The sequence below is a fragment of the Giraffa tippelskirchi genome, chromosome 3 (assembly GCF_054371585.1).
Source record: "Giraffa tippelskirchi isolate mGirTip1 chromosome 3, T2T-mGirTip1v1.2.pri, whole genome shotgun sequence".
Classification (NCBI taxonomy): Eukaryota; Metazoa; Chordata; class Mammalia; order Artiodactyla; family Giraffidae; genus Giraffa; species Giraffa tippelskirchi.
The window spans coordinates 120,689,457-120,709,825 of record NC_137277.1 but is presented as its reverse complement, the minus strand read 5'-3'; the positions used below and the strand labels follow the sequence as shown (position 1 = coordinate 120,709,825).

Here is a 20,369-nt window from a genome sequence, read left to right as displayed (position 1 = left end):
TGAATCTGTGTTGTACTGGGTATTTAACTTGATTAATGTGTTACTATTTGAATATCTACAAAGCCTTTCATCATCGGTGGGTTTTTTTACACTTATTGAAAAAAGTGTCCTGTATATTTTGTTTCTTGGTAAGAAGGCCTTGACTAGCTGGAAACTTGCTAATAATGACTCTCAGGCAGAAGTGATTGATTTAGCCCTAACATCAAGACTTTTGCAATCTGATTGGGAAGGAGGAAAAAATACCTATTTCATGAAGAATATCAATATTATCTGCAGAATAAAATGTTCCCTGAATGAATGTGAAGTATAGATGTGAATAGGGTATGATAGGAAAGTCAAGGATTTTTTTTTTTAAAGCTAGAGACAGGATAAATGAGTATCACTACAGGGAATTCTAGGTTGATACTTACACAAACTATTTGTTGATCTTGGACAAGTTATAGAACCACTATTGACCTTGATTTTCTCATTTTTAGAAATAGGGTATTGTAAAAGACACTACTAAGATCTCTTCCATTACAAGATTCCATGAGGGACCTTATCTCAGAGGGGAAAGATGTTTCAAGTAGATTGCCATTTTCTTTAAGTTCTAGCTGGTTACTTTTTGAGACATAAAACTTTCTCAGACCATACAAGCATCAACTCAGAGTAGGATTGATAAGTTTCTTTCTTTCTAAAAATGTAGCAGTGTATATCTGGTTTTGATCATTACAAACTGACAAAATAACTTCAGATGAAAGGTGTCATATATAATTAATTAGTTGGCAAGCCATGTTAAGTAAAGAGGGCAAAGTTGGTTATGGCCTGGTGGCCTGCAGGATGTGGTCCTGTCTTTGTTCTCAGCATAAGACATATGTTAGAGAGCAGGAGTGGTGATGGTAGAAGTCTCTGTGATGCTTGGATTCTGTTTGGCTAGAGTGGATGCAAGATGGTTCTTGTTGGTAACCATTTGGTCCTCAGGTGAGGTGACTCATCATTCTCTGTAAGGCCCCATAGGCAGTCCCGAAAGCTGACTTTCATATTAAATTGCTTTCTCTACTTTAAAGATCTCTAACTGCCAGAGGTCTGAACATTTTCTGAGCAATCATGCTTACGGTTCTTTCAAGGTCCCCTCCACCAAAAAGTATAACCATGATAAATATGTCTTACCTTTGATCTTTACCAGATTGAACAAAACAGTGTTTTTGTTAGAGAGACTCAATTAAGATATACAAACATTAGAAAAAAATCAATTGTTGCATGCAGTGGCATCTCATTGTATGATATAAAAAATCTATATTACTTGGGAAAATTCAATTCCCTCTCCCTTTTAAAAATAGGTAGGAACACTTTCAGAATTAATATTTATTTGTATTTTAACAGCCTATGGATATACCCATACTGCTTTAATATAAAATCATCTATTTTTTAATTAAATAATTATTTCAACAAAATGATTTGTTGCTTTTTATCTCAAATTAAGACTTCTTAGAAAAGAACTATAATATTTTAAAATATAAATCACTGTTCTATTGACATTGTAACCTGTTTTGCTCTGATGATATATTTAAATGTACAAAAAATTAGAATAGGCAACTTCTCAGGACAAATTTTTAATAACTTGATTACTGTTTAAACAAAAGACAAAATTTATAAAATTCTACAGCCTTTCAGCTGTTTTAAATGTCTGTATTCTCTGCATGTATCAGTATTCTACCAGAGAATAGCTTATCTTATTGATTATTAATGTATTATCTCCTGATTATTGCAAAAAATTAGCATGTAGATTCCAAATTCAAGCAAAATACAGATATTGAGGAGCACTGGAGTCAAATTAAAAAAGATAGATCCCAACCTACAGCCATGAAAACATGCACTGGACCCAAGAATTTCAGAGCTCCGAGCTGGAACACCCTAACGTGGTAAAAACAGGGCAAATCAGAATCACACTGACTGGGTTCAGGGCTTGCCTCTGCTTTTGCTAATTACAGAAGCTTGGGCACAGTTTTAAAATTGCAGTTGTCTCAATGGAAACTGGAGACACTGGTAGTACTTGCTGCATGGCATGTTTTGCTAATAAACTCAGAACATACTTGTAGATTGCTCAGCCTACAAACTCAAGTTCAATATATGGTCTAGTCCATGCATTCCCAAAGGGGATGATACTGTCCCCAAGGGGACACAAACGATTCTTTGGATGAAAAAAATCTTTTTACATATAAAGACTATATGTATCTATATATGGGCTTCCCAGATGGCGAAGTGGTAAAGAATCCACCTGCCAATGCCGGAGACACGAGTTTGATCCCTGGGTCAGGAAGATCCCCTGGAGTGGAAAATGGTAACCCACTCCAGTATTCTTGCCTGGAAAATCCCATGGACAGAGGAGCCTGGTAGGCTGCAGTCTGTGAGGTCACAAAGAGTCGTAAGCACACACGTATCTATATATAATCGATTTAGACACAGCATATCTGTGTTGTGAAAATGTCATAGGGGATAGAAGGACAATTAGGGAAACAATGTTTACAGAAGCTCACAGGGAGGAGATAATATAACAAAGGTGAGAAGCATTAGATAGTCTATTTTGTTGTTGTTCAATCATTAAGTCATGTCCACCTCTTTGCAACTCCATGGACTGTAGCTTGACCAGGCTCCTCTGTCCATAGTGATTTCTAACCGAAAATACTAGAGTGGGTTGCCATTTCCTTCTCCAGATAATCTTTCCAGATCAAGGATCAAACCCATGTCTCCTGCACTGGCAGGGGAATTCTTTACCACTGAGCCACCAGGAAAGCCCATAGTCTGTTTTACAGAAGCTCAGTTGCTAAACAATTTGCCCAATTTGCACAGGCAATGGTAGACTTCCAACTTAACGGATTTTAATGATAGTGTTTGGCCAGTTGGCTTTTCAAAAATCATACTCCAGAAGTTATTCAGAACACTGGCTTTCCAACCTTCTAATCATAAAAGAGTTTCAAAGATTTAAGTTCTAATTATACTCTCTGTTACCCCCTTCCCAGTTCTGACCCAATTCTTCTGAGTTGGGTCTCCCTTTGATCTCATTGGTTTAGTCAGATTGGAAGCTACTACTTTATAACATTGGCCTTGACATAGTGAACAGATTACAAGTAGGACTTACAATATATAAATAGACCTGGGAGGAAAAGAGCTATCATCAAGTTTTGCAGTGGAGAAGTTTGAGTTTGTAATTTTTGTGTTTCTCATAAAAATACGTAATGCTGTTTCTCAGATGAAAGAATGAACTATTCTGCATTTAAGAATTTATTAAATGGTGTCTTGTTCCTATCACTACTTTGGGACCTAGTGAATCCCATGAGCCTTCCTTTGAAGTCAAATTAACTTATTCAGTCTAAAAGGATTTGCAGATTTAAAGCAGCATATGCTAACAAGGCTATCAGGTACAGTGAGCCCTTCCTTTAAAAATAAGATGGTATGCATATTTATTTTAGAGAGCAATAGTTCTTTCTTGGCTCTCTAAAATCATTATCACATATTTCCCCACTGGTTTTTTTGTTCCCTTGGAAATGGCTTTAAGCTTTGGAGTTTGTAATGTTCTTCTTGGAGGACTGTGTCATCTCAGAGAGTATGGGTTTCCCCTTCTTACCATTATTAAAAATTTCCATTTAGTTGTTCCCAAGTTGAAACATCTGTATTCAAAATCCACACATATGAAGACCTGTCTTACTGATGGACTCACCAGAGCATCCTGTGATTGGTACCGAAGTGTGGGAGACCTAGGTCTGCTTTCTTTTGACATCTCTGATCTCTCTTACCATATCTCACTGTTCCCTGCTCCTGCTCTCTGACATACTCTTAATCTCAGTCATTTTTTTTTTTTTTAAATACCTTTTTCTGGACTTTGCTGGTGATCCTGTGGTTAAGACTCCAACCTTCCAATGCAGGGGGAACAAGTTCGATCCCTGGTTAGGGAAGTTCCACATGCCTCAGGGGACGGCCAAAAATAAAATAATTAATTTAAGAAGTATATCTTTCCAATTCTTGCCCAATGAACTTAGAAACATTTTACTGTTACCTGTATTTTTCCTCAGTTGAAGGATTAGATATAGTTGATAAGGAAAAAGACTTGTGCTAGTGATGCTAGGTGCCCGGTGGAGGGTGAGCTTTACACCCACTTGCCTTCCTCTCCAGGTTCCAACCTGCCTTAATGACTCCTTTGGTCATCCTTTGCTCTTTAAGAAAATCTTGGTGGGGGTGGGAGGGAGTGGGTCTTATTGTGAACTCATCATAATCCCTTGGAAATGGCTCTAAACTTAAATTTTATGATGAAAATAGTCATTATACTCTAATTACATTCTCTCCATCAACCCATCGGAGAAGGCAATGGCACCCCACTCCAATACTCTTGCCTGGAAAATCCCATGGACGGAGGAGCCTGGTAGGCCACAGTCCATGGGGTCGCTAAGAGTCGGACACGACTGAGCAACTTCACTTTCACTTTTCCCATTCATGCACTGGAGAAGGAAATGGCAACCCACTCCAGTATTCTTGCCTGGAGAATCCCAGGGATGGCGGAGCCTGATGGGCTGCCGTCTATGGGGTGGCACAGAGTCGGACACGACTGAAGTGACTTAGCAGCAGCAGCAGCAGCATCAACCCATTAGTAATAATTTTAAGTACCTTTCAGAGTCACATCAAAAATGCTCAACTGGATCCTTAATTTCATATAACAACACTTACTTTTCTGAGTTTTGGCTTTTACTACTCATATTTTTTCAGATCTATTTTTTAAAAAATTTATCTCAGCTTAAGAATTTCCTTAGGGAATTCCTTGGTGGCCTGGTTATTGTTCAGTTGCTCAGTCATGTCCGACTCTTTGCCAACCTTCCCTGGCCTTCACCATCTCCTGGAACTTGCTCAAACTCATGTCCATTGAGTCGGTAATGCCATCCAAATATCTCATCCTCTGTCGTCCCCTTCTCCTCCTGCTTTCAATCTTTCCCAGCATCAGGGTCTGTTCCAGTGAATTGACTCTTCAGGTGGCCAAAGTATTGGAGCTTCAGCTTCAGCATCAGGCCTTCCAATGAAATTCAGGATTGATTTCCTTTAGGATTGACTGGTTTGATCTCCTTGAAGTCCAGGGGACTCTCAAGAGTTTTCTCCAATACCACAGTTCAAAAGCATAAATTCTTCAGTGCTCAGCCTTCTTTATGGTCCAACTCTCACATCCATACATGACTACTGGAAAAACCATAGCTTTGACTATACTGACATTTGTTGGAAAAGTAATGTCTCTGCTTTTTAGTATGCTGTCTAGCTTTGTCATAGCTTTTCTTCCAAGAAGCAAGAGTCTTTTAATTTCTATTTCCATTTTCCCTGGTGGCCTAGTGGTTGGGATTTTGGGCTTTCACTGCCATGACCCTGGTTCAGTCACTGGTCAGGAAACAGATTGTCAAGCCATATGACACAGTCAAAAAAAGCAAAAATATTTTTTTAAGGGGGCAAAATATCTGCTTTTGCTTTATTGACTACGCCAAAGCCTTTGACTGTGTGGATCACAACAAACTGTGGAAAATTCTTAAAGAGATGGGAATATCAGACCACCTGACCTGCCTCCTGAGAAATCTGTATGCAGGTCAAGAAACAATAGTTAGAACTGGACATGGAACAACGGACTGGTTCCAAATCAGAAAAGAAGTACGTCAAGGCTGTATATTGTCACTTGCTTGTTTAACTTGTATTCAGAGTACATCATGTGAAATGCTGGACTGGATGAAGCAAAAGCTGGAATCAATATTTCCGGGAGAAATATCTATAACCTCAGATACACAGACCACACCACCCTTATGGCAGAAAGTGAAGAAGAATTAAAGAGCCTCTTGATGAAAGTGAAAGAGAAAAGTGAAAAAGTTGGCTTAAAATTCAACATTCAAAAAACTAAGATCAACCACTTGTAAAAGAATGAAACTAGAACACTTCCTAACACCGTACACAAAAATAAACTCAAAATGGATTAAAGATCTAAACGTAAGACCAGAAACTATAAAACTCCTAGAGGAAAACATAGGCAAAACACTCTCTGACATAAATCACAGCAGGATCCTCCATGACCCACCTCCCAGAATATTGGAAATAAAAGCAAAAATAAACAAATGGGACCTAATTAAAATTAAAAGCTTTTGCACAACAAAGGAAACTATAAGCAAGGTGAAAAGACAGCCTTCAGAATGGGAGAAAATAATAGCAAACGAAGCAACAGACAAACAATTAATCTCAAAAATATACAAGTAACTTCTGCAGCTGAATTCCAGAAAAATAAATGACCCAATCAAAAAATGGGACAAAGAACTAAACAGACATTTCTCCAAAGAAGACATACAGATGGCTAACAAACACATGAAAAGATGCTCAACATCACTCATTATTAGAGAAATGCAAATCAAAACCACAATGAGGTATCATTTCACACCAGTCAAAATGGCTGCTATCCAAAAGTCTACAAGCAATAAATGCTGGAGAGGGTGTGGAGAAAAGGGAACCCTCTTACACTGTTGGTGGGAATGCAAACTAGTACAGCCACTATGGAGAACAGTGTGGAGATTCCTTAAAAAACTGGGAATAGAACTGCCATATGACCCAGCAATCCCACTGCTGGGCATATACATCGAGGAAACCAGAATTGAAAGAGACGCGTGTACCCCAATGTTCATCGCAGCACTGTTTACAATAGCCAGGACATGGAAGCAACCTAGATGTCCATCAGCAGACGAATGGATAAGGAAGCTTTGGTACATATACACAATGGAATATTACTCAGCCATTAAAAAAAAATACATTTGAATCAGTTCTACTGAGATGGATGAAACTGGAGCCCATTATACAGAGTGAAGTAAGCCAGAAAGAAAAACAACAATACAGTATACTAATGCGTATATATGGAATTTGAAAGATGGTAATGATAACCCTATATGCGAGACAGAATAAGAGACACAGATGCATAGAACAATTTTATGGACTCTGAGGGAGAAGGTGAGGGTGGGACGTTCTGGGAGAATAGCTTTGAAACATGTATATTATCATATGTGAAACAGAACACCATTCCATGTTCGATGCATGAGACAAGGGCTCAGGGCTGGGGCAATGGGATGGCCCAGAGGGATGGGATGGGGAGGGAGGTGGGTGGGGGGTCCAGGAAGGGGAACACATGTAAACCCATGGCTGATTCATGTCAGTGTATGGCAAAAACTATTGCAATATTGTAAAGTAATTAGCCCCCAACTAAAATAAATAAATTTATTAAAAAAAAAAAAAAAACTAAGATCATGGCATCTGGTCCCATCACTTCATGGCAAATAGATGGGAAACAATGGAAACAGTGAGAGAGTTTATTTTTGGGTGCTCCAAAATCACTGCAGATGGTGAGTGCAGCCATGAAATTAAAAGACACTTGCTCCTTGGAAGAAAAGCTATGACCAACCTAGACAGCATATTAAAAAACAGAGACATTATTTTGCCAACAAAGTTCTGTCTAGTGAAAGCTGTGGTTTTTCCAGTAGTCATGTATGGATGTGAGATTTGGACTATAAAGAAAGCTGAGCACCGAGTAATTGATGCTTTTGAACTGTGGTGTTGGAGAAGAATTTTGAGAGTCCCTTGGAATGAAAGGAGATCCAACCAGTCAATCCTAAAGAAATCAGTTCTGAATATTCATTGGAAGGACTGATGCTGAGGCTGAAACTCCAATACCTTGGCCACCTGATGTGAAGAACTGACTCATTGGCAAAAACCCTGATGCTGGGAAAGATTGAGGGTAGGAGAAGGGGATGACAGAGGATGAGATAGTTGGATGGCATCACTGATGTGATGGACATGAGTTTGAGTAGCCTCCAGAAGTTGGTGATGGACAGGGAAGCCTGGCATGCTTCAGTGCATGGGGTCGCAAAGAGTTGGACATGACTGAGTGACTGAACTGAACTGAAAGTGTTCACTTATTTATTTTATGACTAATTATTAATGCTACAGTAGCTCTTTTCTACCATAACTTTTATTGCCAATATAAAATCATAGTATAGCATAGGGTTAAAGGGTATTGGCTTTTAAGGGTCCCGGACCAGGATTTTCATTTATTACTTTTGCCATGCTCAGCAATAATTTGTCCTCAGTTATTTCATCTATAAAATGGGAATAATGATTTTACTTATCTTGCCGTGATTTTGATGAATAAATGAGAAATTGCATTTAACTGCTTCATGTAGTATCTTGGGACAGGTTGATTAGTAATATGCATAAGCTATTAGTTCTATCATTAGTCAGTGAAATACACATTTGCAGTCATTCATGGGAAAACTGGGTCTCGTTTTTGTTTTAATTTATTCATTTATTTTATCTTTTTAAAGATACTTTATTGTATGTACTCATTAAATGTGAGAAATTACTATATAGCATGCTAATCTTCTTTGAGAAAAATCACAAAACTTAGTATGTTTTGTTTGCTTGGGTTTGTTTTTTGTTTTTCCAGCCATACATATGTAGGCATCATTCTCCCCCAAACTCCCTTCCTATCCTCCCTTCCTAAAACTGACTCTCATTTATATCTTGTTATTGTTTCTATTGCAAAATGAATTCCAGATTGCAAAGTGCTGAGAAGAGTGTGTGTGCTAAGTCACTTCAGTCGTGTCCAACTCTTTGTGACCCTATGTAGCCCACCAGACTCCTCTGTTCATGGGACCTTTGCTCTAAAACCTCTTTAAAAGCTGTGCTTCCCTGATGGTGCACATTTCTATCCTTGATATCTTGAAAGATAATCCTTTCTCTTACCTGCCTCTCTACCTTTTTACTTTTTCTCTTTGCCTGACCACTTCTCTACTTTCTCTTATTTCCTTTCCATTCTCTCTCAACACTAATGGTATTTTTAACTCTGTAAGGTGTAAAAGATACCATTTAGGTCCGATTATTCTTTCCACCCTCTCTATACCTCCGTTTTAGCTCTGAGCTGAGAATCTGAGAAATGATCAGAACGAAATCCTCAAAAGAGGAACAGATGAGAAACCAAAGAAACATGTGAATATAGGGTTGAAAATTCCTGTATTTCTTCCTTAATTTCATAATTGTTGGATATTGATCTAATTACTTCTAAAACTGCATACTTAACATTTATTCTGTATTCATTTTTATTCTGAATATTGTTTTCAATCTTTACTTAATCATGTTGTTACTCTGTAGCATTAAGAAAATCACTAGTTGGTAGTCATTTTCTAATTTGCTATGTGAGATGAAGGAAATTTGGAGAATTTTTTGACATGTGGCCAAATTTCACATAATTATTTTTAATTGCAGGAATTATTTTTAGATATTATATTTATTGTACATACACACACAATCCTCCTGCCAAACTGAATTGCACAGTAGTTTGCCAAGAGTCACAATATGGCTAAAATTAAGCTTTGTTAGATATAATAGGATGAGATGTGATTTAATTCTTTAAGGTGCCTATAAGTGCTAGAAGACATATTTGCTTTAATCCTACCAAGTTAAAAGAACGACACATTATTTTGAAAATCCCAGTGGTAAAGGCAATTGAAATAATACATGAAGCTTCTTGAAGGAAAATAGCTTTCTGGTTAAAATTGTAATTTTATTTGTCTTTTCTCTTCAACTGTTTGACTCCTTCAGTTTGTAGAAGAAGTCTATTTATTTTAGCAGTAAGGTGGATTGAATTTCTGACAAGTTAGGATACTCCCTTAAATGAATATGTCAGAGACAATATTGTTTCTCAAAAGTCATTTAGAAAGTGGGATTTTTACATAAGTAGGCTCTTTCATTAGTTTTGAATGAAATCTGAACAATTGCTGCTTATATTATGGTGCTTTCCTAGACATCCTGTGGCATGTGGGGGTCCTGAATATTGAGTGAGAATTCCCTTTGGGGTTTACAGGGCCTATATTTGATTCAGAAAATTGAAACAAATATAACATTTCTGTCTAAGTTTTTTGTGAAGGCTGATGTCTTTCTGCAAATCAAATATCTTATATAAAATAAGCTGACTGTAGAGTGTAGGGGTACTCAGGTACTCCTAAGATAGAAAGCAGAGGAAATCATCAAGGTTTTAAGAGTTCTCAGGAAATAGCATCTTTATTTTCTTTTCTTTCTACCTCCCTGAAAATACTGGAAAAAAAATAACAATCAGTATCTTTGACTAATTTCTCAACCATGATCAAGATCTTTCTTTCTGTCCAGAGGGAAAGCTGAGTTCCATTATGCCACAGCAGAATTGCCTCAAACATATCCTAAGTTTTCAAAGATGGACTTGATGTTTTATCCAGTAATAGACATTTAAAAAAATAATATTGAATTCTGTGATAACATTTTTACTTTAAGCAAACATTCCTCATTTTAAAAAAATAAACTACAGAGATGTAACTAGTTATTAAATATAATTAACTAATTATCATGATGATGACGATGCAATTTTATGTAATTTCTTTTTGAGGCATTAAATGGCATTGAAATTTAGATCTTAAAAAATGACCAACATTAGGGGTGGGGTATAATATACTCTTATTAAATCTTTGCCAATTTATTTGTCTTGATTAGAGCTTGATTTAGTTTCAAAGAATGAAACGTGAAAGTACTCATTTTTCTTTACAATGGTGGTCACATGCTAATGATCACAACAGGCATTTTTCTTCTTAATTACAAATCATTTCAATTGAATTTGTATGTTCATGTAAAATCATTTTGTGATTAAGGAAAGGTATGAACTTTGTACATTTCTGGAATTAGAATAGTTTTTTTTCTTTAACATTAAATATAGCAGCTACCCAGAATATTTGCTCCCCTTTGTTAATTAGCATTCTGTTCATGGAGTAATTCATTATTTAAGGTTACTTTGCAATCATTAGTAACAGACTTGCACATTTATTGTAAGGCAGGTCAATTTAATAATTTTCTTATTGCAAATGAAAAGTTCCAGGTTAGGCACCAAAATATTCAAAGCATTAATGACTACCGCATATGTACAATCACTTATACTGTAATGTATTCCCTAGCATTTAAAAAGCTACTGCTCTGTAGTGATCTCAGTTGATCTGAGTGAAAAGTTATTCTTTCTCTTTAACACTTTGTGGCCATGAGAAGTCTTTATAGGGACTAACATTGCTGTATACAAAAGCTAAATATCCTATAAAACTTTGGGTAATTGTTAACCTAGTCAGGAAATTGGTCAACACAAGAGTGGTAGAAGATGTCAAGGTGATATGGTCAAAGGCAGCTGCAGAAAGTAGGGCCAGCACAGACCTTCACTGAAGAGTTACCCTGATCACATCAGGGATCCACTGCATTAGAGCAGATAGAGTTAGCAAATAGAAATAAAGTTGTTTCAATCGGTCAGTCTAAAGAAAGGACTTCAGGTGACTAAAAAAGCAAGGACTTCAGGTGACTCTTCTTCCCACAAACATCATGACTGGAGTTTGGTCAAGAATAATTGAGGGCTCATAAAAAGCAACAAAATTAGGGTATTTGTAGTGATGGGGATGGTCCCTGAGAGTTTCATACAGAGTGAAGTAGGTCAGAAAGAGAAAAATGAATATCAGATATTAACACATACATGTGGAATCTAGAAAAATGATAGAGATGATCTTACTTACAAAGCAGAAATAGAGACACAGATGTAGAGGACAACAGGGAAGAGAGGTGGGATAAATTGGGAGATTGGGATTTATACATATACACTATTTATACTACATCAAAAATGGATAACTAATGAGAATGTACTATGTAGCACAGAGAACTCTTATTTAATTCACTGCAGTGACCAGAATGGTAAGGAAGTCCAAAAGTGAGGGGTCATATGTATATGTATGGCTGATTTATTGTGTTGTACAGTATAAATTATTATAATACAGCAGTGTAAACCAACTATTTTTTGTTTGTTTTGTTCAGTTGCTTAGTCATGTCTCTTAGTGACCCCATGGACTGTAGCACGACTGTAGTCACTGTAGCATGACTCCTTGTCCTGCACCATCTCCCAGAGCTTGCTCAAACTCATGTCCATTGAATTGGTGATACCATCCGACCATCTCATCCTCTGTCATCCCCTTCTCCTCCTGCCTTCAGTCTTTCCCAGAATCAGGGTCTTTTCTGATGAGTCAGTTCTTTGCATCAGGTGGCCAAAGTATTGGAGCTTTGGCTTCAGCATCAATCTTTCCAATGAATATTAAGGGTTGATTTCCTTTAGGATTGACTGGTTTGATCTCCTTGTAGTCCAAGGGGCTCTCAAGAGTATTCTCCAACACCACAGTTCAAAAGCATGAATTCTTCCACACTCAGCCTTCCTAATGGTCCAACTCTCACATCTATACATGACTACTGGAAAAACCATAGCTTTAACTAGACAGACCTTTGTTGGCAAAGTTAAACCACCTCCCACAGCATGAATGCTACAAATAAAAGGATAGTTGTTGAAAGTGAGCAGATTTTGGTCTCATTACCTTCTGCTTAGTTGGGGAGATCTGGGATGGGGCTTAAAGGAGTTTTGTAGTAGCAATGAAGTAGGAATAGAATCTGGATTTTGTTTAAAGGATTAAACTGAGCCTTCAACTTTGGTAAATATCTTTGATCTGTTGTGTCACTGGTTGCCTCCACTGAGGTCACTGTGATTCATAAACAAAATAACCTCAGTCCAGAAGACCTCATCTGTTCTGTCAGTTGCCCTCTTCCATTGAAGGAATGCCAAGAGGTACATGTGGAAATGAGTCAGCCACCTGGGACAAGGCTCAGGTCTTGCTCTGCCTTGGACTTGCTGAATGAACTTGGAGAAACTACCTAAGATCTTTAGAGTACAATTTTTCAGGGAAATTGATGAATTAAACTAAATTAGCTCTAAAGCTCCCTTCTAGCTTTACAAGTCAATAGGCGTAGCAATATCCTGTGTTCACTATTCTCAAGGAGATGATTACCTAAGTGTTCTGAAGCTGGTAAGTGCTTTGTGACTTACTCATGATTTATTTCTAGAGAAAATGTATCCCGGGGGACTGAAATAGAGAAAGGTTGACTGAAACCCATTGATTCAATGCCTAAATGAAGCATTTTAGACATGTCTCTGAGACTGGAAGAATTTATTGATATGGATTAACATCAACTGTCTTTCAAAGCAGCAGGTGCTGAAACTGCGTGCATGCTCTGACAAATGGCCTCACTCACACTCCTGAGCCTCCAGTTATGCCACTGAGTAGCCTCCAGGGAAATGCCCCCATTCCTCACCAGCATACCATGTCTCTCCCTACTTTCCATTAGCCCTAATGTCCAACAGTCAATTGACTGACAGTTAAGTGTTTATCAAAAGGGACCTTAGAGGACTTAACCTCTCACTTCCTCAGAATCATCAATAACCCTCCAAAATAAGCCAAAGAAACATAATATCTGTAAAAGCATTGTCCTTGACAGATGCAGTTTCAGGTCAAGTTCCCCAGTTCTTTCTAACTACACTGCCAACCCCAAAGCTTAACTGCCTTCTAGACAGTTAAGCCATTCTGGAGCTTCTAAAGAGATTTGGTGCAAATCTCCTCAGAGCCTGGGGATTGCACTGGTGGATTGACCAATTTCAAGTTCAGTGATTGTGGCAGCGAGTATCTGCTGAGTCATGGAGCTGAGAGTTTGGGGCATCTTCTAAGCATCAATCGTCAGATCCTTAAGGTCTAACTGGTGTTACAGGGAGACAGCCATGGCAAAGAGAAGCAACAGTAAAGCATATCCAGTCTTGTTGAGGCTCATGGACTCACGAATATTTAATATCAGTTCACATTGGAAAATGGGCTCCCTGAGAACAGGGATCTTGTCTGTTTCACTCACTAATCTGGCTTAAGCATCTAAAAGAACCTAACACCTTCAGTGTTAACTCATGGAACGTACTTAGCAGTGTAGTTTGAATGTCGGATGATGAGGCCACATTGTGCAGTGGTCCACAGCACAGATTCTGTGGCCAGACCATTTTGTTCCAAATTCTAGCTCCACTGCTCACTGATTGGGAATGTGAGCAAGTGAGTAAACAGTGTCTCAGTTTACCTATTTTAAATTAGGACTAATAATAATACACATCTCAAAGTTATGCAGGTTAAATGAAATTATGTTTATAAACAGTACCTGGCATGCACTGTAAATTTTTATTAAACAGCTAGATTAATCAGTTTACACTCTCCACTTCATTTTCCATCACTGACTTAGGTTTTGTTTTTGGAATTAAAGTTTGAGGTTATGAGAATACATGCTAACCAAACATGGGCCTGGGCCCAGATACACTTCTGCCTTAAGACCTCTGGCTGTACACCTTTCTATTTATGCAATGCTCTAAAGCATCTCTTTCCAACAATTCTGTTAAAATGCTATTTGACTTACCCTTCTTGACTGAGAGTTCCTTCAAAGCAGACAACATCCAACAGGGCATGATTTAGACGGGTGCTCAGTAGTTTTGGAATGAATGTGTGATGCACTCAGTGAATGGTTGCCTTGTGATTATTTTACTCTTGGAGAAGGAATTACAGACTTCTGCCTCATCCCTCAGATTTTTTTACCTGCATGCGGTCCATCAGTGTCATATATACATCCATAGTTCTGGTTACCCCATCCTCCCCACCTATCTGTTTTCTTTAGCCCATTCTCTGAGCATCAATACTCCTCAGCCTCAGAAAAACCTTTTACTCTCCCCCAATATCTATCCTCTCTTCCATTGTTTATCTTTTCCACGTGGCTTGCAAGCTTTGACATTTACATTAGCAATCTTGCTTTTGCCCCTTTCTAAGTCAGGTCAAATTCTTTTGATAAACTAAAAGAATTCTAAAACTAAAAGTGATAAACTCGCTCACATTCCCAATCAGTGAGCAGTTAAGCTAAAAGAATTAGTTGCGAACAAACCATTATTATTTTCCTTGGCAACATTTTGTTTTTCCCATTCACTTTCATAAACACCTCAAGCCCTTCCATTGTTCACTAGAGACACTTCTTTCCCAATGGGTTAGCACATCTCAGAGATAGTATTTTTTGATTTTGCTCTTGCTTTGATTTACATTCAAAGTTCTGATCAGAGCTGTGATTTTTTGCCATCTCTATCTGCATCTTATGTAAAGAGTGAAGAAGCAAAATAGATCAGGTGGTTTACCACCCTATTGTCTCATACCAGTCCCCATCTTTGAAGTATTTCTGATCTGCTTAACTGGATAGAAGTGCTATATAGGAAATATTTCAACCACAGTACAAGGCAATCTGTAAGATAAAACCATCTGATCTTAAACCATTGGCTCACAAACTCTGAATTGCTCTAAAACTTGCTTATGTGGGATCACACTCGGCAAGTGTAGCTATGCATTTGGGTGTTCTTTTATTGGGTCATTTTGGAGTATTGCTATCCATGCTCCTAATATATTATAATCTCCATATGAACCAGGATCCTATCTTCTTCATCTGTGTATTTCCATGGTTCCCAGAATGGGTCTGCCTAGAGAGGACACTTGACAAGCACCACCACTGGACAGATGGGTACTGCCTCCTGCAGCAACCCAGTTCTGGGCATTCTCTGGGTGCAGGAGCACATCAGGTAGAACTGGAAGTTTCCTAGTTGGCATTCTCTGTGGCTCCTCAGGCATTCCTTGTGCCTCTGGGTAGCTTCACTAATGAAACTGGCTTCCAGGGGCTAATTCTGAAGTTACAGATCCTGATTTTTCTTCTTATTCTAAGAGCCATTTTTCTTCTGTGTTTTCAAGAGCTCCACCCCTCCGGGGAGTAATAGCAGTAGATTGGTTATGCTAAACACCCCACCTCGGGGCTTGATTTTGAATTTTTCACAGCAACTCATTCATTTGTATAGTTGAGATAGACTCATCTTGAAGCTTCACAGAGCCTCTTAATTTTTTAAAAATTCATAACTCTGGATAATTTGTACCTGAATTTCTTGTCCTCTCTTGGATTCCCAGGGAATACTCTGTCAAACAGAAAACTCAAATGCATGCCTTTTGTCACTGTCTTTTCCTGCCTTTCCTCACCTCAAAAGCTAATAATGTAGAGCTAAGTAGCACATATTGGAAGAATGTTGATATTTTGTTTGCATATAAACTGTTTAACCACAAAGCTGATGTGAGCAAGGCAGGTACACAAATAAAGACAGGAAAAATTCTAGGGATGTTCAGAGAATGTGACTCAGGCCGTTCTTTTCTCATCCATGCAGTCTCTAGACCTGTGGCAAAGACATTATGTTTGGGACCTGCCCCTTCGGCCTCTCAGCTCTGCAATATCCCTTGCTCTACAGACTGTATAATGTCTTCCTGGTCGGCCTGGGGCCTGTGTGTCCATGAAAACTGCCGTGATCCTCAGGGGAGAAAAGGTGAGTGCCTTGTTTATATGTGCTTCATTTCCTTTCAGTGCACACAGATTTATTCTGGTAGCTGAAAAGCTCCTTAAGTTTGCTTAGGACAATATTTGTCTACAAAATGTAGATAACTAGCTCTGACAACATTCAGTTATTAAGGAGACACTGGTGATACTTCTTTGGAGCACAGTATCCCACTTTAGTTGACCTTTTAATTAGGCTTATAGCTGATAAAGTGATTATTATGCAAAAATGATGTAATTTAACTCTGCGAGACATTTGGTGCTGACCAAAACACCTAGAAGACATTTAGTTCACACCAAAATGTCCTTGATAGTTTCTCCAGTCCAAAACATCCATCAGCATACTTGGTCCATGCTGCCTAGGTTTGGATGGGAATAAATTTCAAGGACCTTTTGCCTTGCACAAAATGTCTTATGGATATTTTGGACCAAAGCAGATATTTGCTAACCATAATGTAATGTTTTTAACGTGTAATGTTTATACTGCAGAAATTAGACATGGTTTCTGTAATCACATCAAGGAGCAACTCTTTTGTATATATTTTTTATTTTTAGATTTCCAAAGGCTGAATCACATACTCAACTTGACGTTATGGTTCAAATTTTCATGAAGGGCACTTATTGTTGTTTCCTTTTTTGATGTTGTCCTCAAGCTTAAATGAAATCTTCAAACTTTGTGTCCTTGTTTAAATGTGTAGGTCTTGGCAATCTTGTTTTCTTTTGTTTGCTGTTGTATACACATCTGCATCTTCAAACGTTCATCTTTGGTGACATCTTTTATTGACCTTTCAGTTTGTATTGATATCATGCTCTCTTCAATGGCAGTGCTAGAAAGAAATATTACCTTTAGTAAGAGAAATGAGATCCAAGGGCATTCTACAAGTTTGCTTGTGCTTAGCACTAGTGTGTTAAGCACTAATTCCTCCAGTTTTCTTATGCAAAAAAGACTCATGTGGCCAAGTGCATGATGCTACAAGACTGGTGTCATCGGCTTAATTCTGTGTCCATTTGAAAACCCACGTTTCAGCACTCCCCAGAGGGCTGACAGGCACACATGGGCATATCTAGGGAAATGGGGAGATATTGATTAAAGGGTACAAACTTCCAGTTATAAGATAAGTACTATTTGAGGATCTAATGCCCAGTATGGTCTACCATATGTACTTACATTCCTAAGTGAGTAAATCTCAAAAATACTCACCACACACACACACGTAAGGAAATTTTTATTTTAGATAGTAAAATAGAAAGAAGTATTTTCCTTAATAATTTCAGGAAGAGTCCTGGAGTTGAATCTCATTGGCTGCTTTGTGTCATTTGCTCCTTTCTGACCCAAATACTCTGACTGCAGGATGTAGGACTGACCTACCCAGGTCCTGAGCACCACTGCAGGGATAACTCCATCCAAGTTTCACAGACAGAGTAGGGGAGGGACAACTCCCTTAAGGGAATTTGAGGTCCTGATACTGCAAGAAGGTAGAGCCAATGCAGAGGTCAAACTTAACAGATGTTTATTAACTGCTTTCTGCCCTTTGTTCTGGCCCATAGAGTCTCTGTAACAACTCAGAAAATACTTCTTTTTCCAATTCTATGTCGCTATTTTGGTCACTTGAGCCAAATTTTCATAAAACCCTTTGTGAAAAACCACACTTTCAACCTTTACTTCAGTTTTCCTCTTCCATATAACTCAAAACAGGTCCATGGAACTCATCTGGGGAACTCAAAATATTCCAGCTCTTTCTTTCATTCACCCCATTTGCCCAAGAAGTTTTTATGCCAGACATCTTCAGCATTGGCTTCTATCCCTCTCTTGTATAAGTCAACTCTGACAAAGGCACTGTGGTGCACTGTTCACCGGGCATCACCTGTTGTGGTTAAATTGTGTTCTCCAGAAAGATATGTTCAGTACCAACCCCTGGGATATGTGAACGTGCCCTTATTTAGAAATAGGGTTATTGGAGAAGTAATTAGGGTAGGCCCTATTCTAATGACTGATATCCTTATACAAAGAGGAAAATCTGGACACACAACTACACTCAGAGGGGAGTGTCTTGTAAAGATAAAAAGACACTGAAGATGCAAAGAGAAGGCCACATGAAGACAGAGACAGACATTAGAGTCAGGCCTGTTGTACCAGCCAAGGAATGCTGGTAATTACTAGAAGCTAGGAGAGAGGTGTGAAAACAGTCTTTCCCTGGAGCATGGCTTCAGTCCTTCCCTTCAGAGGGAGCATGGCTCTACTGACACCTGGATTTGGGGCTTCTAGTCTCCAGAACTGTCAGGCAAATTGATGTTGTTTTATGTTATTCAGTTTATGGTATTTTATTTTGGTCATCCTAGGCAACTTTCATACTTCCCAGCTTTGTGTCAGCATTTAGGCTCAGCAAGGATCCAACATTTCCTAAAATGCCAAGACCAGAGTGTACAGAAGTAAAGAAATTATCCTAAGTCCTGTAGTGACTTAATAATGGCCAAGCCAGGGCTAACATGCTTAGTCCAGTGTTTCTTCTAACACTGGTTTCCTTAGAGATTTTTCTCGTAAGTCTAAAGAAGTTTGGATCAAGACAGAAATCCAACACTGAGCTTAGCAGAGAAGCCCCCTGCCCACGGGTACCACATTGGCCAGTGGGAACCACTGGCTATGGGTATGAATCACTGTGCTGATGAAGGAGATATGGCATGAGGCATGGGATTCAGTTTGGCTGCAGTGTGTCATCTTTAGAGAGAGAGAAAAAGTAGATTGCAGTTGTATGATAAGTGGAGGATGTTCCAAGAACAGCTTGAGAGCACCAGGTAACTGGGATGTGTGTTTCTTGCCTTCGTCAATATATTTTTCAAAGAAAAGCTCAGCCTTTGGGACTGAAGGTAAGCACAGAGACAGAAAAGCTTCTTACCTGAAGATAGTAGTGTCATCAGCCACCTGCAGAGTATGGAGGCATGTTGGAGTTGATGAGGATTACTGAGGCTAAGTGACCTGCCCTAGGAACTAAGTAATCATAGCCAGGAGAGAGTATAAGCCTCGGTGATTGTTATTCGGGTCTCAGAGTGTGCTCTTTCATAAATGTTTCACCAGAGCAGAGATAATTTTGATTTTTAAGATCTTGCTGAAACCTTCCAGGACCACCTGCCTATCATCCCTCTTGGGAAGAATAACAAATAGAGTTTTCCCTCCAGGGAAATGATCCTCTGCCTAAAAGGAATCCAAGCGTGTTATGATAAGGCTAAGTTATCTTGTTATTTCTACCAAGTCATCGTGAGCATGAGTTCTCGGATCCTCTCAATCTCAGCATGTCCCGTGGTCCTGCCATGGTTTCTGCCACAGTGTTCGATAGGCACACACTAAATGTAGTTGAGAATTCCACAGAGGCTGGAATACAGAGCTAATGCATTAAACATGACATAACTCTAGGATGTAAACTGAACTGCTTAGATTCATATTTGAATTGCCTACCCCAAAGAAATGCAGTGAACCTCCTCAGAGAAATCTGGGATAGTCATACTTTCCTAGATATTTTATACCCCTTTTTTTGTGTGGATGGTGGAGGATTTGAGGAGAAAAAACAAACCAAACCCACCAGTGCAAGACATAAATGTGTAATGTTGGAGGTTATGGCTTTTTCTTCTCACTTGTCTTTTTTCCAATCACGTGTTATTGCTTTGGTTTGTTTCCTGTGTTCACATTAAAAAAAAAAAAAGTAGTAAAGGATGGGAAAGCAGGAAATGATTTATTATCTAATAGAATAAATTAGTTATTATAGAAATTATCTTCATGTGGCTGTTGTTCTTAGGCAGACATTCTTCAATCAGGAATCATCTGAGGTTTGTGGCTGTCAGCTGTTCAGAGTACATTAGAAAACCTGCCATTGTACACAGCCTTCAAGCTTTCCATCAGCTCTGTGACAGGCAGACAAGGGGAACAGTGCTTTGCAGGCCAGTGCTTGTCAAGTGAGGCTAGAATGACTTTCAGAGGAATTTAAATTGGATCAGGTTTTATCATTCATTGCTTTATCTTTGATATTCTCCCAGAGAGTTAT

At 38.5% G+C, this 20,369-nt stretch overlaps 1 protein-coding gene across 6 annotated transcripts in view; it reads left to right on the top strand.

Moving 5' to 3' along the window:
- The window catches only part of THSD7B (thrombospondin type 1 domain containing 7B), a 1,641,422-nt gene that overhangs the window by 1,064,863 nt on the left and 556,190 nt on the right, over nucleotides 1–20,369 (top strand). For all 6 annotated transcript variants that reach the window (XR_014079260.1, XM_081579094.1, XM_081579097.1 and 3 more), the window contains one exon: nucleotides 16,172–16,327. Coding sequence is in view for 5 of the 6 variants with exons in the window: in XM_081579094.1 (XP_081435220.1) it covers nucleotides 16,172–16,327 (156 nt within the window). In the remaining variant the exon portion in view is untranslated. The remainder of the gene's footprint in view (nucleotides 1–16,171; nucleotides 16,328–20,369) is intronic.